The 22,296-nt window shown below is 47.2% G+C and overlaps 2 protein-coding genes across 3 annotated transcripts in view; one reads left to right on the top strand and one right to left on the bottom strand.

Annotated features, from left to right (window-relative positions):
• Positions 1 to 285: 285 nt before the first annotated feature.
• dnaaf1 (dynein axonemal assembly factor 1) lies at positions 286 to 10,632 on the top strand. Of its 2 annotated transcripts, none has more exons than XM_061246251.1 (11): positions 286 to 626; positions 1,037 to 1,187; positions 1,702 to 1,793; positions 3,159 to 3,380; positions 4,672 to 4,838; positions 5,569 to 5,690; positions 7,436 to 7,602; positions 7,977 to 8,375; positions 8,895 to 9,046; positions 9,458 to 9,523; positions 9,677 to 10,632. In XM_061246251.1, exons 1-11 carry the CDS (start codon positions 503 to 505, stop codon positions 9,968 to 9,970), a joined length of 1,956 nt encoding a protein of 651 aa, XP_061102235.1. In that variant the 5' UTR covers positions 286 to 502; the 3' UTR covers positions 9,971 to 10,632. The 2 variants fall into 2 exon arrangements, with proteins under 2 accessions (XP_061102235.1, XP_061102234.1); XM_061246250.1 differs by having other exon boundaries at positions 8,895 to 9,076.
• pskh1 (protein serine kinase H1) overlaps positions 10,172 to 22,296 on the bottom strand; it is a 19,024-nt gene continuing 6,899 nt past the window's right edge. The window contains exon 3 of the mRNA XM_061246252.1: positions 10,172 to 15,815. Coding sequence (XP_061102236.1) covers positions 15,498 to 15,815 — 318 coding nt within the window. The 3' untranslated portion in view covers positions 10,172 to 15,497. The remainder of the gene's footprint in view (positions 15,816 to 22,296) is intronic.

The following is a 22,296-nucleotide window of genomic DNA, read 5'->3' as shown; positions in this document are numbered from 1 at the left end:
TAGATTTATATTTTGATGACCAATAGAAATAGGAAAAATCATTGCTAGGGGAAGTATTAATAAGTGACATGGATTACAGCAAATAGAAGTTGACTTTATTGAAACAACTCAAAAGGAACCAATTATAAACGGTAAAAATGAAATAGTGCATAAATAAAATGATAGACACATATTTGGACCAATCAGATGTTGTTCCGTTGTTTCTATGGCAACGTGAAAACGCGTTATAGGACATTTGGAAGGTAAAAGCTGGAATGCCTCATTTAAGCAAGCGACGCAGCTATCAGTAGTGTTTCAAGTAATTTTCAGAGGCAAATAAATAAATTCATAAATGTAAATAGCGCGTAACATTCTACAGAAAGGTGAAACTAAGTAATGTTAGCGATTTATTTTTGAGCTAAGTTATCCCTACAAATCTTTTTCTTGAAGTTAACGTTATTATCTTCATTTAGTTAGTTAACTAATAACGTTCATTTTTGGTGTTTTAAGTGTAATTCCAAGAATGCAGCCAAAAGAGTGCGATTCGGAAGAACTGACCGGAACAGAACTGCAGGAGGTTTGCCTGCAGCAAACCGACAATGCCGAGCTGCTCCTGCAAGCGGTCGCCGGAACGCCGGTCACACTGGGTAAAACTTCATAGAACATACATTAGCCGTCATCATCTTGGCCAGGACGATTGTAAGGCAGTTTGATAAAGTTTGATGAACTGTGATATCAGGCTGATAAAGTTAGCTTGATAGGCAAATGGTTTTATACATTCGAATTTAAGCTAACCAGTGTGCTACTAGTGTACTCTTATCCGTAGGTTATAAATTACCCTCTCGGACATAAAGGCACGGTACTACTAATTAGTGCTTTTTACAAGCAAAGATAAATATGTCGTGCTTGCTAGGGGTACAGTTATATACACCTATAGGCTACCATCATAGTGACAAGTGTTTGTATTTTTTTGGCACAGTGGTTGCTCTAAACTAATGTCTTGGGGGCCATGGAATTATTCTCCAATCTTAACAGCCAATTCTTTCCCCCCTCTAAGCTGAGGACGTCTTGCCAGTGAACAAGGAGTCACCTGTAACAGGAGGGGACGGGACCACAGAGGAGAGGAGAGAGACCAAAAGTGCTGACGAAGTGAACGGCAACGTCCAGCCCTCCCAACAGGACCAAAAAGAGAAGGACATGGGACCCAGGTGACTGGAATCATTTTAGCCATATCCAGTCAGAGCTGATTACATCATCTTTGTGCTGCAGACCTGGGCTCAAGTCATATTGATTTAGGATTCAAATACTTTTCAGTGCTCTATTGATCTTGCCTGGTGCATTTGAGCCTGCAAGGAGAGCAGCAGATGGGCAGGGTTTTTTACTTTTAGGATAATTTAATTTGTTCCAGTACACCAGGCACGCTTAGTCAAATGCAGAAAAGTATTTTAATTCAAAACAGGTACGACTTGAACCCAGGTCTGTTCATGTGACTGTGGGCAGGACTGTCACACATCTCTCATCGATCACTCAGATGAACTGAAACGCTTCTCTTCCATGCACTCAGTACAGTCAACTCATTGTCTGGATGAAGTTTATTTTTCTATCGCATTCAACCCTGAATTGTCTGCCCAGCATCTCTTTTACATTGCAGCTAAAATAACCTGCAGTTCAGGTTTTAAAATACACAGAATCATGTCTTAAAAGTTTGAATTCCTCACGCAGAATGACAAAGGAGTTCTTGAGAAATCACTGCAAGCAGCACAAGTTGTACATCACCCCGTACCTGAACGACACACTCTACCTGCACTATAAAGGTACGCTCCACCTTCACTGGCATGGTACACAGGTTTCACATTTTCCAGTGAATGCAATGCCAGGGCTGAATTTCTGCTGCTGAGATCAAAACTATATATGAAGGCGCGACATTAGCTCAGGAGGGAAGAGAGGTCGTCTGGCAGTTGGAAGCTCGCCGGTTCGTTCCCCCGCCCTGGGTGTGTCGAAGTGTGCCTGAGCGAGACGCCTAAGCCCCGTTTGCTCCCAACAAGCTGATCGGTGCCTTTCATGGCAGCCTTTCGCCACTGGTGTGTGAATGGGTGAATGAGAGGCATAAATTGTAAAGGGCTATATAAATGCAGTCCATTTAGCATAAAGGGCTGTTCGTGAATAAATTGCAATGGAACTCACTGGCAGAGGGTTTGGCCTGCTTACTAAAAAAATATTTTGTAACAGCAGTACATGCTAATTCAGCCACACTTTTCCCATGGGACACCTTGGCTTTGCCCGAGCAGAAACTCAGCCATCTGCACTGATCTGAGCGCATTCAGCTTTCAGGCACGGCTTTCAAACCCTATCAACGTGACGCGGCACTTGTATTTTTTGCTCAAGTTGCGAAAAAATATTTTGGTATCACCATGGTTAAAGTGTCAACATTTGTTGTATTTGAGATACAGTACAGTTTCCTTATTGACTCATGGCTGCCAAATGTGTAAACACAGCACAGCACAGTGCGTAATTCCTGCACGTTCATTTGAATGAAAAGCAGGATGTTCGAAAGGCAAAACATTATAATAAAGGACCCTCAGCTTAATCCTGTTTTGTGTACCAGGTACTGTATAATTTAATATGCAGACTTACCCCAACCCTGCTTACATTTGCCAAGCTGAAGCATGACATCAGTGTGCAGGGTTGTCCCCAAAGAAGGGAACAGTGGCACTTTTGTGGAGTGGTTTTAATGCCCCAGAAAGCAGGAAATGACTTAAGGTGCAGAAGCGTAATAACCAACATAACCCTAACCCCACCTGTTACATTACTGATGCTAAAGCAATTACAGCTGATTAGACCAAGCAGGGGACAATTCCTCCGAGAGCAATGCAGGTTTAAGGGGCCTTGCTCAAGAGCCCAACAGCTGTGCGGACCTTATTGCAACATACAACAAAGTGCATACCCATAACCAGGGACAAGGGTGCTGAAACTCTAGAGGGAAGTACAGTTTCAAGTGCTAAGAGTACAACAAAGATAAGGACTTGGGCCTTGTATCAATCCGACAAAGGATTGTATCTATAAAACCGTTTTAGGAAACATAACTCTTAGGTGATATACACTTCTGTAGGAACAATAAACAGTGTACATACGCAAATAAAAGTAGCAATAAAATCATAATGTAATGTAATGTCGCGCAGGGTTCTCCACCATAGAGAACCTGGAGGAGTACCGGGGGCTGAAGTGCCTGTGGCTGGAGTGTAACGGCCTGCAGAGGATCCAGAACCTGGAGGCCCAGACGGAGCTGCGCTGCCTCTTCCTGCACCAGAACCTGATCCACAGGCTGGAGAACCTGGCCCCCCTCACCAAGCTCTGCACCCTCAACCTCTGCCACAACTACGTCACGGTCATCGAGAACATATGTAGGTCTACAGCAGGCTACACCAGGGTCAGAGAACATATGTAGGTCAACTGTAGGCTACACCCGGGTCAGAGAACATATGTAGGTCTACTGTAGGCTACACCAGGGTCAGAGAACATATGTAGGTCTACTGTAGGCTACGCCAGGGTCAGAGAACATATGTAGGTCTACTGTAGGCTACACCAGGGTCAGAGAACATATGTAGGTCTACTGTAGGCTACACCAGGGTCAGAGAACATATGTAGGTCTACAGCAGGCTACACCAGGGTCAGAGAACATATGTAGGTCTACTGTAGGCTACACCAGGGTCAGAGAACATATGTAGGTCTACTGTAGGCTACACCAGGGTCAGAGAACATATGTAGGTCTACTGTAGGCTACACCAGGGTCAGAGAACATATGTAGGTCTACTGTAGGCTACACCAGGGTCAGAGAACATATGTAGGTCTACTGTAGGCTACACCAGGGTCAGAGAACATATGTAGGTCTACTGTAGGCTACACCAGGGTCAGAGAACATATGTAGGTCTACTGTAGGCTACACCAGGGTCAGAGAACATATGTAGGTCTCCTGCAGGCTGTTCCCCACTGTTGGTCAGCCCACACCCACCTCCAGGTCCACTCATAATGAGTAAAGCATGTCCTCTGCCCGAGCTGTTGCTCTAAACTAGGATTTAGGCTCATTATCGTCAGGCAAATTTGAGACCTTTTCGGTTTAAAGACGGTCGGGTTAAAGTAATCAGAGCAATTATCCCAAGGCCTTAGAGCGGTAATTTACATTTTTTTCTGCCTGCTTCAGCCACTTTGACGGACCCACTCGGGCTGTGTTTTGAAACTTAACGCTGTAAATGAGAAAGGAGAGAAATCCCCTCCCTAATTTCAGATTTTCCCCAAAAAAATAGTTTGAGGAAAAGAGCACATTGTGAGGTTTTACTGTACTGTACGGTTTTACGGGTGTGTGAATCTCAGTTGGAAAAGATTTGGGACCGCTACTGTAATATCTGGCTGCCTTTTGGTTTATTTATTCTTTTGTAAGTTGCTTGTTATTTTAAAACGTTTAACGTGAACCTGGAGCAGAGGTATGTGAGCCCGGGATGAGCTGGGGCAGCTGGCACACACACATGCACGCACACACACTCACACAGACACTCACACACTCGCGCATGCACTCACGCACACACACGCACACACGCTGTGTGTTATACTGTATCTGGGGTGAGCTGGGGAACCTGACACAGACAGGCACACACACACAAACACACACGCTGTGTTATACTGTGCCCCTCTCCACAGCCTGTCTGCCTGAGCTGAGCACTCTGCAGATCTCTCACAACAAACTGGAGACGGCACAGGACCTGGCCCACCTGGCACACTGCTCTAAAATCAGCGTCCTCGACCTGTCCCACAACAAACTGAGCGACCCGGACATCCTCACCGTCCTGGAGGCCATGCCTGAACTGGTGGGTCCCCCTTGCGCACACACACGCACAAGCACATACACAAATACGCACACACACACATACACACGCATGCACATACGCACACGCACAAACACACACATACGCACAGACAGACACACATACACATACACAAGCGCATATGCACACGCACATATGCACACGCACATCACAACCAATCAGTGTTCAACTCCATTGGGAAGTTGAGCAATGTCCAATCATATCAGGGTATTAAACAAAAGGGCCAGCTAGCTGTTTGAACCTGACGAGGTCCGCACATTGCATTAATGCTAGAGTGTAACTATCCACTGGGGCGTCATGTATACCTGCACTTACAAGAAAGACCTGTTTCTTTTATAATGTTTACTCACAGGTTAAATATGCAAATACATCAAAAAGAATCATCCCAGTCATCGATCACTAGCTAGCCTACATTATTGGCATTTGACAGACACTCTTATCCAGAGCGACATACAGTTGATTAGACTAAGCAGGAGACAATCCTCCCCTGGAGCAATGCAGGGTTAATGGGCCTTGCTCAAGGGCCCAACGGCTGTGCGGATATTATGTTGGCTACACCGGGATTAGAACCACCGACCTTGCGTGCCCCAGTCATTTACCTTAACCACTACACTACAGGCCGCCCCACATAGCCTAGAGCATATATGGTGGATATAGTTCAGTTCTACTGAGCCAGGAAGGCGTGTGAATAACTCCATTCCTCTGCTCACAGAGAGTGCTGAATCTGATGGGGAACGAGGTCACGAGGATGATCCCCAACTACAGGAAGACGCTGACCGTGCGCCTCAGACAGCTCACCTACCTGGACGACAGGCCCGTGTTCCCCAAGGACAGGTGAAGTTGGGCACCCCTGAGCCCGTTACTGTCAGTCATGCCATAGGCCTGTCTACACCAGGGCTGCCCTCTTAGCTGACTGTTTGGGCACTTAAGATGTCGGTGTCTTCTGACTGCTCTGATGGTGTTTGGGGTGGTTTTGGTGAGTGTGGGGCAGTGTTGGTAAGGGTTTTGGTGTGTATGGGGCAGTGTTGGTAAGTGTTTTGGTGTGTGTGGGGCAGTGTTGGTAAAAGTTTTGGTGTGTGTGTGGGGCAGTGTTGGTGTGTATGTGGGGCAGTGTTGGTAAGGGTTTTGGTGTGTATGGGGCAGTGTTGGTAAGGGTTTTGGTGTGTGTGGGGCAGTGTTGGTAAGGGTTTTGGTGTGTGTGGGGCAGTGTTGGTCAGGGTTTTGGTGTGTATGGGGCAGTGTTGGTGTGTGTGTGTGTGGGGCAGTGTTGGTAAGGGTTTTGGTGTGTGTGGGGCAGTGTTGGTAAGGGTTTTGGTGTGTGTGGGGCAGTGTTGGTCAGGGTTTTGGTGTGTATGGGGCAGTGTTGGTGTGTGTGTGTGTGGGGCAGTGTTGGTAAGGGTTTTGGTGTGTGTGGGGCAGTGTTGGTAAGGGTTTTGGTGTGTATGGGGCAGTGTTGGTAAGGGTTTTGGTGTGTATGGGGCAGTGTTGGTGTGTGTGTGTGTGGGGCAGTGTTGGTAAGGGTTTTGGTGTGTGTGGGGCAGTGTTGGTGTGAGTGTGGGGCAGTGTTGGTAAGGGTTTTGGTGTGTGTGGGGCAGTGTTGGTAAGGGTTTTGGTGTGTATGAGGCAGTGTTGGTGTGTGTGTGGGGCAGTGTTGGTAAGGGTTTTGGTGTGTGTGGGGCAGTGTTGGTAAGGGGTTTGGTGTGTATGGGGCAGTGTTGGTGTGTGTGTGGGGCAGTGTTGGTAAGGGTTTTGGTGTGTGTGGGGCAGTGTTGGTAAGGGTTTTGGTGTGTGTGGGGCAGTGTTGGTAAGGGTTTTGGTGTGTATGGGGCAGTGTTGGTTGGTGTGTGGGGCAGTGTTGGTAAGGGTTTTGGTGTGTATGGGGCAGTGTTGGTGTGTGTGTGGGGCAGTGTTGTTAAGGGTTTTGGTGTGTATGGGGCAGTGTTGGTAAGGGTTTTGGTGTGTGTGGGGCAGTGTTGGTAAGGGTTTTGGTTTGTATGGGGCAGTGTTGGTGTGTGTGTGTGGGGCAGTGTTGGTAAGGGTTTTGGTGTGTGTGGGGCAGTGTTGGTAAGGGTTTTGGTGTGTGTGGGGCAGTGTTGGTAAGGGGTTTGGTGTGTGTGGGGCAGTGTTGGTGTGTATGTGGGGCAGTGTTGGTGTGTGTGTGGGGCAGTGTTGGTGTGTGGGGCAGTGTTGGTAAGGGTTTTGGTGTGTGTGGGGCAGTGTTGGTAAGGGTTTTGGTGTGTGTGGGGCAGTGTTGGTAAGGGGTTTGGTGTGTGTGGGGCAGTGTTGGTGTGTATGTGGGGCAGTGTTGGTGTGTGTGTGGGGCAGTGTTGGTGTGTGGGGCAGTGTTGGTAAGGGTTTTGGTGTGTGTGGGGCAGTGTTGGTGAGTGTGTGGGGCAGTGTTGGTAAGGGTTTTGGTGTGTGTGGGGCAGTGTTGGTAAGAGTTTTGGTGTGTGTGGGGCAGTGTTGGTGAGTGTGTGGGGCAGTGTTGGTAAGGGTTTTGGTGTGTGTGGGGCAGTGTTGGTAAGGGTTTTGGTGTGTGTGGGGCAGTGTTGGTAAGGGTTTTGGTGTGTGTGGAGCAGGGCGTGTGCGGAGGCCTGGGCCAGCGGAGGCCTGGAGGCGGAGAGGAGGGAGAGGGAGACGTGGGACACGAGGGAGAGGAAGAAGATCCAGGACAGCCTGGACGGGCTGAGAGACATCCGGGAGAAGGCCCTGCAGAGACGCAGGCTGAGGGAGGAGCAGGAGATGGGTACAGACACTGAACACTCACACACATACTAAAACCAGACACACAGGGTATATATGCACATAACCGTATATAATACGAAACATGCCCTTGTGCGCACACACACAGGCACTGATGACACAGCAGATGGTTCCTTTGATTAAAGCTCAGTGCAGGCGGTGCTGTAGAGTGACCAGGGTCCTGTTCCACAAAGCAGGATTACCGAGTTAGCGATAACTGCACTGACTAAAACCCAAAACCGTCCCAAATCTGGACTGCAGTAAGAATAGGTGTCCCAGTTTTTACTCAGCAGTTATCCAGCTAAACTCGGTAATCCTGCTTCCTGGAGTCTGTGTCCAGCGCACAGATCACTGACCGTCTCAAACCACCCATCGCAGGTTTAGGAGACCACCTCCATGACCCCCCCACTGAGGAGGGAGCCCGAGACGCCCCAGCAGGGACGGAGGACTCCAGCAGACAGGAGACCCAGCGGCCTACAGAGCCTGAGGCCCTGCCTGTGTATCAGGACTTCCTGGAGACAGAGGAGACAGCGAATCAGGACTTCCTGGAGACAGAGGAGACAGCGAATCAGGACTTCCTGGAGACAGAGGAGACAGCGAATCAGGACTTTCTGGAGACAGAGGAGACAGCGAATCAGGACTACCTGGAGACGGTCACCCCGGAGACAGAGGAGACAGCGCATCAGGACTTCCTGGAGACGGTCACCCCGGCGACGGAGACAGCCCATGGAGACCAAGACACGTACACCCAGGACCCCTCTGCTCACTCACCAGCAGGTGATGCTACAGCCACGGCTTGCAGCCAGTCACACCTCAGACTGATCAGTGGGAGGGGCCTGGGACTGCCTGGGCTCGGTTGATTGTATGGTTCAGGCGTAGCGAGGTGCCCTGGTTGGCAAACTGGAACCATCACGCTGGAATTGCGACGGTTCTCCGGGAATGCAAATCGCTAATTACACCATAGGGAAAACGGGTGAAAACGTGCAAAATTATCCAAATAACCGGGATAATGGTGTAGAACTTTGTAAGAGTTTGTATGTGACTGAATTTCATGCAATGCAGTAACCATAAGTGGTACATAAAACAATGCATGCATTAAATAGTGTACATTTCTGACACTGCAGGTTCAGGCTTGGGTGGACAGTCATTATTTTTCCATGCACCTTAATAACGTGTAATCTTCAACATGGTAACATCTGTGGGGGTCCACATTTGGCCCCAGGGCTGCCAGTTAAGTAGTACTAGCTCAACACAGTGCAGTGACATCTAAACCAATTATTTTCTTCCTCCAATCAGAAGCTCCGGGAGCCCAGCCAATCAGTGGCCTGCAGACACAGAGGAAGGCCACAGAGGAAGCCCAGCCAATTGCAGAGCAGCACACACAGATGGCTACTCAAGGCTCCCTGGTGACAGAGCTGGACTGTGCAGACCAGATAGAGACCATTCAGGTGGACGACTACAGCCAGCTGTGCATCAATGTGAGTGCCTTCCGCAGCAGTGCTCTCCTCACTCTGAACTACAATTGGGCACTTACTGAACTACAATTACCACTGCACCCACTGAACTACAATCACCACAGTACACTGAACTACAATTACCACTGCACCCACTGAACTACAATCACCACAGTACACTGAACTACAATTACCACTGCACCCAATGAACTACAATCACCACTGCACACTGAACTACCATTAGAGAAGTGCTCCACTCAATCAAGTACCACTGCACACTCTGAACTGCAATTAGAGGTGCTTCACTGCACACCGTTTTTAAGCTGTGCCACGATACACTAGTGTGGTCCACAGAGGTTTTCAAGGGCCGGCCTTAGATCCTCTTTATCCTCATTTTCATCACAGGACCTTCCAGATTTGGAGGAGGTCGATCTCGAAGACCCCCACGGAATGGACTTCTTCACTTCTCAGGTACATTCCTCAAATAAGACCTCAAACTGGATTTTCAGGGTTCCAGTGGATACGTCTCATATTCATCAGAATCATAGCTGAGAAAGCAGTTTTAGAAAGCTCTTTACCAAAATTACGTCTGTAGCCATTGATGAAATTGGCTGGTTTTTCCAGGACGTGTTCCGACCGAAAATCGAGGTGATCTCCGGCGATAGCGAGGAGAGCGATGTGGAGGAGACTGAGGACCCCCCAGCCGAGAAACCGCTCCTCACAGAGAGCCTCTCCCGATCCAAACCCCAACACATCAAGGACCAGGAACCGGAACCCACAGAGCTCTTCTTCAGGGTCACTGACAAACACCTGTCAATCAAACCTGAGAGTCTGGAGCCCACCAATCAACTCACCAGACAGTCCAAACCAGACAGAGGGCTGGAGAAGCAAAGATGTCTGATAGAAGAACTGGATTAAAATGACAGCAAATGTTACCTTCTTCATTTTATTCTGATTAATCCACCTTAGCAACTGCTTTGGAATTACAAAAGTTTGTTCCATGGATTTTGAAGTATTTAACCATTTCCAAAATTCCAGATAAATGTGTTCAGAGTTCCAAAGTAGTTCCACAGTTTTCTTGTGTATTATAGGGTGGCCTTTCACAGAAACCACAACACAGACAAGTTATAGGGTTTATTTTGTTGGCACGTGTTTACACAAAACTAAGACTGAACCAGTTCATCATAAAAAAAGTAAATTAAAAAATCTATTCATTATTAACCTCCATTATAAACACACATAGACAAAAACCATTTAAAATACATCGGATACAAACACGTTATTAAAAAGTTTGTTGGGGAAACAGTGCTGGTTTTGCCTTGTACAACATCTTTTGTAATACGCTATACAGGTGTGAAATGTAACAAATCAAGAGTACTTGTTTATGAAAAAATGCATGTACTCACAGCTAAATGCCTTTGAACTCATTTAGTCATTTAGTGATCTGGCTATTTTGCACAGTGTTTCTTGAAGAAAAAGCTAAGAACTTCGGCTCAATTCGCTCCCTTCAATCCTATCCACACAGAACGGTTCTCCTCGGCAGACTGGTAGCAGGCTGAGGTTCCCTTTGGTCCATGTAAGAATAGAGTGGTCTGAAATATTGCTGGCGATTATCATTAAAAAAATGAATTGTTAAACAAATGGTTAAACAAATGAAAGACAAAGGCTCTAGGGTTGACGGTCGGGCTTGAAATTCTATTTCAGATCCGAAACATTGACCGTTAATTCAACAAATTGAAATATCTCCATAGAATAGCATAGCCATTATTTTTTTTCCAGTTCATGAATTTAAATTCACTTCCATGGCGAGCTCCAGTTGGCTCCACAGGTGAAGGCACTCGCCTAAGCTCAGCCCTGGAGTGTGGTCAGGCAGGTAGGAGACTGGACTCCATCATTACCTGCATCTCACCTGCTCCATGGTAATGGTTTCAGTATTGAGTCTCAGCATTAACGGTCTCAATCAGAATATCAGTCTAAATAGTTATCAGTCTCAACTAAAAGTATCACCGAGTTATCCATCTCAATCAATATCAGTCTCAATCAGAGTATCGGTTTTCGTGTCTGAGTCAATTTTTATTTTTGTACAGCCTTTGAACTCATTTTGTCATTTAGTGATCTGGCTATTTTGCAGTGTTTCTAGAAGAAAAAGAAAAGGCTAGACCAATACAGAGTATTAGTATTGGTTTCAGAGTATCAGTCTCAATCAGAGTATTGGTATTGGTCTCAGAGTATCCGGAAATGTGCCATGACTGGGGTAGCGGGCTAAATAAAAGTACGAAACAAACAGGATCTTCGATTTGAGTTCCTCCAGATCAGTCAAGGAATTTAGAGGACTAAAAATGACTTGGTGGGTGAGGAAATGCAAAAATTAGGTCACAGTTAAAACTGAAAAGTGGGGGTACTCCAGGAAATCTCTCAATTCCACAAATTTTATCAGAATGTGCTGATGGCTGCCAGTCTTCTCCTTGAAATGACAAATAGATCTGGCCAAAACAGAGAAATCTTAAATTCACCACCTCTTCTGAAAATAATGTTTTTAAAGAAATACTGTGGGTACAAGTATCACATAATACAATGAGGGACTGCCGTTTTAGAACTTACATGGAATACAAGACATTTTTGTAAAAATAAAAAATTAAAACCAGGGGTGTCAGATGAAGGTGAAGGTTCATGACCACTGTGTGACAATTTGACAAATTGGACTATTTGGGACAGACATAGCTCATTGGCGTATAAAATAGCAAATCTAATGAAATAAACATTTTTGTGAAAAAATAAAAAATAAAATAAAATCAATCATTAACTCTACTCCACAGGTCACTCAGAAGTGCGAGGGTCAGATGCTAATTAAAGTGGCACTGCAGACTGAGTACCAGGCAGAGTGTGGCTGGCCGGCTGGCTGGAGGACCCCCCTCCACTTGGGTGACAATGGCCTCTCCCTCCGGTCCTCAGTCTACAGCTTAAACATGGCAAGAGGGACAGCCTGTGCTCTTCAGCTATTCCAGTATTCAAAAAATAATAATAATTCACATCTCAATTCAGAACAGGACAGAAAGCAGTTTAAAAAAAAAATAAAAAGAGGATTCACGAGAAAAAGAAGCGTCTTCCCCCCCTTTCCTTCAAAACTGTCCATCACGGTGATATACTTGTCCAGCAGAAAACCTACCAGCATTTATTCCCTTAAGAAATGTTCTTAAAAATCAGAATGAAGTAAAACAGAATGACCCATCTTTTAGAAAAAAATAAAATTTGACATGAAACCAGCAATAACTGCCATTAAAGGCATATAAGCCAGCAAACTGTAAATGACCCAGAATACATTTCATTCATTTTAGCTTAATGACCCACAATGCATACAATTCCCACAATGCACAGCTGTCAGCGTGCTGTACCTGTAGTTGGTAAAATGCTTTGTGTTTAGTGTACTTCTTTCTTTGGGGGTGTGGGGGGGGAATGTAGTGCCTTCATTCAACACACAAATTGAACATTGTGTGCTTTTTATAACGTTTATGATGGGTCTTAATGAAAACTAGTGCATTCGAAAACAAATCAGGGTTGATTAGCTGCACAGCTATGGGAAAATAAAATGGATTTATAAACATTATTCTTCATTTAAAGGCTAGAAGGTGACAAGTCGACATAATACTGGTGAGTAAAGACTAAAATGAAAAGATTTCTTTTCTTTTCTGGGACGAGAGCAGTGAACCTCACAGCAGTAGACCAGGCTGCCTTGCCTTGTGCATGCTCCTCACAGATAGAAGGACATGGGGGAAAATACCCTGCCACCACCCTCTGAGCCTCCTTAGACAGAGCAGTGAAGGGCACCCTTATTACCTCAGTGCAGAGGACCGGCCCTTTGACCTTAAACTCTGCCCTCCTAACCTCAGACTCCCAGCCCCTTCTGAGCACAGCACAGCCACTAACCGGGACCTACGAGGCACACTACAGCACAGCATGTAAGACTGTCTTTTTTTATGCAAATGATTTCATAGGGTCACCATTTTCATCACAACCCTTTTCCCACTGTAGAGCTGAACCAGGCTGGCTCACTAACACCCCTTTCCCACTGTAGAGCTGAACCAGGCTGGCTCACTAACACCCCTTTCCCACTGTAGAGCTGAACCAGGCTGGCTCACTAACACCCCTTTCCCACTGTAGAGCTGAACCAGGCTGGCTCACTAATACCCCTTTCCCACTGTAGAGCTGAACCAGGCTGGCTCACTAACACCCCTTTCCCACTGTAGAGCTGAACCAGGCTGGCTCACTAACACCCCTTTCCCACTGTAGAGCTGAACCAGGCTGGCTCACTAACACCCCTTTCCCACTGTAGAGCTGAACCAGGCTGGCTCACTAACGCCCCTTTCCCACTGTAGAGCTGAACCAGGCTGGCTCATTATACCCCTTTCCCACTGTAGAGCTGAACCAGCCTGGCTCACTAATACCCCTTTCCCACTGTAGAGCTGAACCAGGCTGGCTCATTATACCCCTTTCCCACTGTAGAGCTGAACCAGGCTGGCTCACTAATACCCCTTTCCCACTGTAGAGCTGAACCAGGCTGGCTCATTATACCCCTTTCCCACTGTAGAGCTGAACCAGTCTGGCTCACTAACACCCCTTTCCCTCTGTAGAGCTGAACCAGGCTGGCTGCCCCAGTACTGTACAATACAACGTACTGTAGTGGTTGACAGGGACCACTGGGCTCTGTCCAGATGAAGTAGACTGCAGGAACGACCGAGACTCCGGGTATAAATAAGCCCCCCTGCATTAAAGCCCATCCACACCAAGAACTAGAACTATGAACAATAACTATAGCATCCACAGTGATGAACAATAATGTCTTCAAATTCTTTTTTTTCTCCCCATTTTCCATAAGCGCTTCATTTCGTCACATTTCACACTTTCGTTTCCATTCAAGAAGTTTATCCCTTTCAGCCCCAAGAGTGCCATATGGCACTCAAACCTAACTAAATCCCAAATCCCACTCTCGACCATAAACCTTTAAGCCACTTCATATTGGGCTCGGGACTGAAAGGGTTAATAGTCGGTCGCCAAGATTGAGACCAGCCAGCCACTCCCAGGAGACCATAACCCGTATTCATAGCTACGGTCACGGTTCTTGGTGTGGATGGAGGGCCAGTGCACAAGTGCACATGGTTCTGTCAGCAAATCCTAGTGGGGGTGGATGAGTCAGATGGCCCTTTTGTTTCAGTGCGTACAGGAAGTAAAGGCTGTGTCAGAGGTCAGAGGTCAGAGGTCAGAGGTTGAAAGGCATTTAAGGTGGGAGGTGTATCTGAGGAGGGTGCGTGCATGGACACCGGAGTCGGACTCTCAGCGACCAATGGGGAAGAGTTATGTGGGCGGAGCAATAGAAATGCAAAATTCAACCGGCCACTCAAACTCAAAATTGCAGCAATCAGCAAATTTGGTGCAGCCCTGGTTTTCTTTTGGCCAGACTGTCTTGACACCCGACTCCCAGGTAAAGGGAGGGGGGAAAAGCAGCAGTTCTTGGCCCTCGAGGAACGTGATTTGATGATCCCTTGTTTAGAGGATTCACCATTTGACCATGCTCTCGTTCACGCATAAGAGGTTAACAACCTGTCAGAGATCATTCTGCAAAGGGAAAAATCTAAATTAAAATTGGCAAACAACAATTAAATGGCCATCATGAACAAACTGAGGTTTCGGTGCAATGTACCAGCTTTAGGGCCGGTTTCACAGACAATTAAGCCTACTCCTGGATTAAATTGAGTTTAGCACAGGGAACCGCCATTAAAATCAAATTCAGTCCAGGACTCGGCTTAATCAGTCTGTGAAACTGGTCCTAAGTTTAACAACTGAACTGCATTCTTAATGCTTATGATTGCTTAGTCTTCACCTCTGCTTCTGCTATACTTTTACCACACAATTTCACAGCACGGATGTACACAACATCCACAAGACATTCTTTCAACAGACCCTTCACTATAACCGGAACACCTTCTCAACACTCAAACCAAAAACAAAACAAACGAACAAAAAAAACTTCACTTCCCAGCATTCTGTTCAACAGATCCTTCCAGCCTTAAGGCTTCACGTGATGCTAGCTTTCAGAGGGAGGAGAGGAAAAACAAAAAACAAAAAAAAAGACAATGACACGGACGACACAGGCAATAAATAAATAAAGGAACACAAACGCACAGAGAGAGAAAGAGAAGAGTAACACAGAGGGTTAAAAAAAAAAAAAAAAAAAAGGGAGAGAGTACGTGACTTTACGGTCCTTGTGGCCTGGAGTAGGAGGTCCATTAGCGCTTAACCGTTAGCGGTCAGCACGTAGCCGTCGGCGGTTAGCGCGTAGCTGTTAGCGGTCAGCGCTTGGCCGTCAGCAGTCAGCACATAGCCGTCGGCGGTTAGCGCGTAGCCGTTGTACTGCTGCTGGTAGCGGCGGTTAGCGCGTAGCCGTTAGCGCTTAGCCGTTGTACTGCTGCTGGTAGCGGCGGTTGAGCTCGCGCAGTTCGCGCTCGCGGGCGCGGCGGGACTTGTTGGACTTGGTGGAGCGGCTGGAGCGCGTGGACTGGGCCGACTTGGTGCTGTGGCAGCGGGACGAGGCGCGCTTCAGCAGGTTCTGCGAGATGGAGCGGTGCAGGTTCTTCATGGAGGACGAGGCGGCCATGCTGACGATCCAGGGGTGCTTCAGGGCCTGTCCCGCGCTCAGCCTCGCCCCCGGCTCCACCGTCAGCACGCGCTCGATGAAGTCCTTCGCCAGGTTCGACACGTTGGGCCAGGGCTAGAGGGGGGGGTGGAGAACATATAAAGTTATACTTCATTGAACCCCATGATGGAATTTGTCCTCTGCATTTAACCCATTATGGACTAAGGCGTCCTATAGGGGGGCGATATGGCTCAGGCAGTAAGAGCAGTCGTCTGGCAGTCGGAGGGTTGCCGGTTCGATCCCCCGCCCAGGCTGTGTCGAAGTGTCCCTGAGCAAGACACCTAACCCCCAAATGCTCCTGACGAGCTGGTCGGGGCCTTGCATGGCAGCCAATCGCCGTCGGTGTGTCGGTGTGTGAGTGTGTGTATGAATGGGTGAATGGAGAAGCATCAATTGTACAGAGCTTTGGATAAAGGCGCTATATAAATGCCTGCCATATAGAAAACCCATAGAAAGGCCTAGGAATCACAATGCATTTCAACGGTCATATGTCTTGAAAAACGGTCATGTGATCAAATACAACGCTGGCGTCGCATCTGTCTGTTAAAGGGTTAACCACTAGACTTGACTGGGACCTAGAAATTAAGTGGTTCAACAAATTAAAATTGTGTGGCCACAATAACATCTGCACAGCTGTCATTTGTATTTGATGATCCCTTCCCTGCAATAAAGCTCATTAATGTGTTCCTGGCTGTTCTGAACTCAATGGTACCTGTTCTCGTTATTAATTCTGTTTTCATGAAACCTTACAGCAGTGGCCTTGTAAGAACACACTGCGATGAATTATAAATGGAACAAACAGAAGAGCTAATTGGGCAGAAGGACGTGCACACACGCACGCATTCTGACAGTAAAAACATTCCAATTTCACAACTGAGAGTGATGCATTGTGGGAGCCGACACACTCCTGCTGGTAATGACATCACACGAACAGCAGAGGGCAGCAGAGCCTCTGTGTTAAAAGTGGCCCGTGTCTGATTTGTGTGCGCGTTTATATGCAGTCAGTTTAAAGGTAGGATAGGTGAGATGTGTGTAAAAACATTGTTACAAGAGCATTGTAAATCCTGTCCTATCATTGAAAAAGGCCCACTGACATGTTGACTCTACCTCTGCCTGTGCCATTTCACCCATATGTGCTACAACAGTGCCATTAAACCTGCATAGTTTCAAATATCATACAATCAGGGTTATTGGTTCTATTTTGACCATATACACCATTCTTGGTCAGTTATGATCCACACTCAGTCGTTTTTCCCAGTCAAGTTTTACTGCGTGGGGCATCTGAACTTCTGTGAGAAGACAGCAATGAGAAGTCAGACTAACTTCACCAAAGATGAATGTAAGGAGATAAGATAGCTGCTGAATTTGGATGGATTACGTAGAGTGGACAATCAGGCCCAGGAGGTCACTGTGACGAGATCAAACCAAGGGAAAGGGTGGGCGAGAGATAGAGGGGTGGGAGAGAGAGAGAGAGAAGTTGGGAAGATGTTGGGAAGATGTTGAAATGCCGCTACTTTGTGGCTCACCGCGACCGCACACCAGGGAGATAGCGGTTTGCCTGTCTGTCTGAATGAGAATGAAAAACACCAAACAACTCCAAACTGCAGAGAGGACAAGGCCGAGCCCGCAGGGGTCGGTGAGTCTGGGATTCTGGCGGTGTGACTCAGACTGCAGAGGAGCCACATTGACAGCACTGCCAGGAAGCTGGGCTGTGACATCACAATGCTCTGGTGAGCAGCAAGCGGGGCCGTGACCTCACAATGCCCTGGTGAGCAGGAGGGCAAGGCTGTGACATCACAACCCCCCCGGTGAGCAGGAGGCCCAAGCTGTGACATCACAATGCCCCGGTGAGCAGGAGGCCGAAGTTGTGACATCACAATGTCCTGGAGAACAGAAGGAAACTGGGCTGTGACATCACAATGCCCTGGTCAGTAGGTGGTGGTGGCATAAGGGGGGTATTTCATGGACCTGATACAGTATTTCCCAGGAAAAAGCATGCTCAGTATCTATTCTTTGCAGCTGTCGACATTTCAACAGAATTTCAGAGCCCACAACCACAATTCCTGCTCTGGGAAATTAACCCGCCTCACCACGCTTTATATTAATGTGATGGAAATGAAATGCATCTTAACGCATCATAATTTGGTTGCCCTGCGAGAGAGACCACCAAGGTTATGCCTTCCACAGAGTGATAATCAAATAACGCATACGGACTCCGGCAAAGTGCCTTTCTTTTGAAGATCACTCTATTTTTCACCATTATTGCTCTCTCTTTTCAAAATGACAAAGGAAGTTACGGCTCCCCTTAGATCCAGGAACAGCGCAGACACTCTATCCATTTACTCTGTCCGCAATTCCTTTTGATTTGCTGCTGTATTGATTGGTACAAGAGCTCCGTGTCAGGAATTCCTGTATTAAACCCACCAGTCCTGCGTTTAATACCAGCAGTCTGGCTAGTTTTGCTCTAATTAGGCACTACCATACAGGGTGCTCTCTGCCCAAGCGCTTACTTACACCTTCCTCTTTCCTGTGTTTTTCCTTTGCCCTTAATGACATTGAAATGACTTGAAACATTTCTTTAGACAAAAGCTTCTGATAAATAAAACTGAAGTACAGGGCGTTCAGAAAACCTCCACGTTTCTTCGGGGGTGAAGGGACAAGTTTAATTTCTTTGTATACACTTCTGTGATCCTGATTGTAGGGAAAATAAATAAAAACAAAAAAGAAAACCTAGAAGTTTCCCAAGAACAGCTGTGCAGACGTTACGTTGTGCTGCGGATCTGTTTTGCTAACAGTTTTTTTGTTTGACCTGCCAGGTAACCTCCTGACCTTGTGACCTCCTGACCTGGTAACCTCCTGACCTGGTGACCCTGTGACCCTGTGAGCAGTCTGGAGCACTGCTGTGTGAGGAGGGCTCGCCACCGTGAGGAGTGGGGCTGGCAGGACTTGGAAGGCGGGAGAAACGATGTGTAACGCCAAAACACACACAGGCCCCCGCCCATGCCAGCAGTCAGGAGTTCACGAACACACCGAACACACCGAACACACCGAACACACCGAACACACCGCACACACCGAACACACCGAACACACCGAACACACACGAACACACCGAACACACCGAACACACCGAACACACCGAGCACACCGAGCACACCGAGCACACCGAGCACACCGAGCACACCGAGCACACCGAGCACACCGAGCACACCGAGCACACCGAGCACACCGAGCACACCGAGCACACCGAACACACCGAACACACCGAACACACCGAACACACCGAACACACCGAACACACCGAACACACCGAACACTTCAGCGTAGCAAGTCAGTGTGTGTGTGTGAGTGTGTGTGTGTGGAGAGAGACTGATATATATTGAAGAGAGCGAGTATATTGAATGTTTTCACTGTGAATGCTGATGCAGAACTTGAAACACACATCACTCCCAGAACAATTGAAAGCTGAAAGATTAAATAAATGACATGGTAAATTCCAACACACCTGTACCCAACATTCATCTAAACCCAACACTCCTGTACCCAACATTCCTCTAAACCCGACACACCTGTACCCAACATTCCTCTAAACCCTGTGGGCCAGAGCACACAGACCTCAACTCCGTACCCACGGCAACAGCATGCAGCTGACCCGTCATACGTCTGCATTATCATTTTGTCTCCAATGGGTTTTGCATAAAGCGTGTAATTAGGGCGAGGAAGTCTTTTACAGATTATCCTTTATGAAAAAGGATAATTACTGAAGTTGGCTTTCGTTTTGGGCTTGTGGGTAGCCTGTGTGCGTGTGTGCGTGTGTGTGTGTGTGTGTGTGAGAGAGTGTGTGTGAGTGTGTGAGACAGTGTGTGTGTGTGTGTGAGAGAGACAGTGTGTGTGTGTGTGTGTGTGAGAGACAGTGTGTGTGTGTGTGTGTGTGTGTGTGTGTGAGACAGTGTGTGTGTGTGTGAGACAGTGTGTGTGTGTGTGTGTGTGTGTGTGAGACAGTGTGTGTGTGAGACAGTGTGTGTGTGAGACAGTGTGTGTGTGAGACAGTGTGTGTGTGTGTGTGTGTGAGACAGTGTGTGTGTGTGTGTGTGTGTGAGACAGTGTGTGTGTGTGTGTGTGACAGTGTGTGAGACAGTGTGTGTGTGTGTGTGAGACAGTGTGTGTGTGTGTGTGTGTGTGTGTGTGTGTGTGTGTGTGTGTGTGTGAGACAGTGTGTGTGTGTGTGTGTGTGTGTGTGTGTGTGAGACAGTGTGTGTGTGTGTGTGTGTGTGTGAGACAGTGTGTGTGAGACAGTGTGTGTGAGACAGTGTGTGTGAGACAGTGTGTGTGAGACAGTGTGTGTGAGACAGTGTGTGTGTGTGTGAGACAGTGTGTGAGACAGTGTGTGTGTGTGTGAGACAGTGTATGAGACAGTGTGTGTGTGTGAGACAGTGTGTGTGTGTGTGAGACAGTGTGAGTGTGTGTGTGAGACAGTGTGAGTGTGTGTGTGAGACAGTGTGTGTGTGTGAGACAGTGTGTGTGTGTGTGTGTGTGTGTGTGAGACAGTGTGAGTGTGTGTGTGAGACAGTGTGAGCAAGCATACAGTACATGACACTCCTGGAGAACAGTCTTTCAGAGCCCAAAGACAAACGATGTTTAGAAAAGAAACATTCGCAGTGCTCAACGTATTCAACAGGAACGCTTAATGAACCTCCCTTCTGTTCTGAATATGAACAAACTGTAAGCTTTCCTCACTTAAAATGCGGCAGAAAATCAATTACATGCCATTAGCTTTGCATCGCGCCCCAGTTTGTTTACCTGCAATTCCCCCGGCCCACAGCGCGGCAGCCAAAATGTCGTTAATTTCAATTTCGACTGCGAATTAAACCAGGTGTTCTGAATGTCGAATCAGGTGGCGAGATTAATTTGGCGCTAACGAGCTCGGCGGGGCGGGATAATGCGATCTCCGGCGCTAATTGAAGACGCGCTGCCCGAACAGCCGGGCGGCTAATGATTTTCAGCTGAGCCACGCTCAGGACTCCCTCCTGGTACGGCAAGCAGGACACTTACGCGACTCGTCCAACTGAAAACCCGGCGGTGCCAGCAGAGAACCCCCAAAATGGGTTCTTTAAACATACATGTTCACGTGACGCGTGTAAACTCGCAAAGCCTGGAAACTCTCCACGCCCTGCAGAGTCACAGCAACAGTTGCCACTGACAACCAAGGGGGAGGGGGGGGAATGGTTCCTCGTAATTCATCATTTGAAAAATGGGGGGGGATAATCATTTTGGTCTTCGAAGGTCTCGCAGTGGACAGAACGCAAATTTTCACTAAGATTTCGAACCAATCACCATCCTCACTTTCGAGTAGCTTGAAGGTCATTCAAAGGAACTGCGAAATCAACAAAATTAACATTCACGATGGTTTCTCACACCTGCCTTGGTCTCATCGCACCGGTCAATATTCAATATGCGAGTGTCAAAAACCTTGAGTACGTACCATGAGCAAGGTCAACCAAAGGGAAGAAACTCATATTTTGACAGACCATACAGAAGTCCTTCAATGGCTGCAAAAAAATAACCCTGTAATGTTTAATCCTACTGCCGTACTGCCAATGTTGTTTTCTACCGTTCCTCCATCTGGTAGCTGTTTTTACAGGTTTTCTCTTGGACTTCCCCCCCCCCCCACCCCCCACATTCACCCAGGGTCAGTGAATAACGTGGGCAAATTCTTCCTTTAGCTCTCGGTTTTGTGGAGAGTGGTTGGGGGGCTGGATTTAAATTTGACTATAGAACACACTTGGTGCAATGAATTATGTTGACGTACACTCGTTGCGATGGTGTGTTGATATACATTTAAAATACTCTTCAACAAAGGCACTTCATTGATAGGGGCAGCCTGTAGCCTGGTGGCTAAGATACATGACTGGGACCTGGGGGGTCGGTGGGCTCAAGCCCTAGTATAGCCACAATAAGATCAGCACAATGTAGAATAATGTGGGGTTAAGGGCCTTGCACTAATCTCATCACGGCTACACCAGGGCTTGAACCACCAACCTTCTGGGTGCCAGTTATATACCTTAGCCACTAGGCTACAGGCTGCCCCAAATGAACAGTATGCAAAAAATGTAATCTCAGCACATCGCTCTGGATAACAGCATCTGCTCAAAACTGGAACGTGGAGAACATGAAAACGTCCTCCAACATGTCAACCACACCGGCACTCTGATCATGTAAATGGTTGTACGTGGTGTTGTAACATAGCAAAATCGCTTCCTCAGCATGTTCAGCACATGTGATTCACTCACAGCTGCCAGATAAATTACACACGTTCACACCGATGACACCAGGCCAGATTATTCGCAGTACGTGTGGGGGGGAAATGTTCCGTTAAAAAAACGCACGCACACACACCACAGACACGCACACCCATTTCTCACCACCACATAAATCGGATGTCCAGAGGGAAATCAAGACCGCTTTCCCCAATGATTTTTCATTCTCAACTTTTTAATTTAATAGACAATCTCGGAAATTAGATTCCTCTCTAACTGTTCCTGAATACAGATGATTG

This window comes from Conger conger, chromosome 6 (assembly GCF_963514075.1).
Source record: "Conger conger chromosome 6, fConCon1.1, whole genome shotgun sequence".
Taxonomy (NCBI): Eukaryota; Metazoa; Chordata; class Actinopteri; order Anguilliformes; family Congridae; genus Conger; species Conger conger.
The sequence above is the reverse complement of the archived record's forward strand: the minus strand, read 5'-3'. Positions and strand labels throughout refer to the sequence as shown.

What these genes read in the sequence shown, in the direction of transcription:
- dnaaf1 (XM_061246250.1), top strand. Translation starts at nt 503, where the DNA reads ATGCAGCCAAAAGAGTGCGATTCGGAAGAACTGACCGGAACAGAACTG. An exon ending in GAGGGAGGAGCAGGAGATGG is followed by an intron (nt 7,603 to 7,976) that starts GTACAGACACTG and finishes CACCCATCGCAG; the next exon opens with GTTTAGGAGACCACCTCCAT. An exon ending in ACAGCCAGCTGTGCATCAAT is followed by an intron (nt 9,077 to 9,457) that starts GTGAGTGCCTTC and finishes TTTTCATCACAG; the next exon opens with GACCTTCCAGATTTGGAGGA.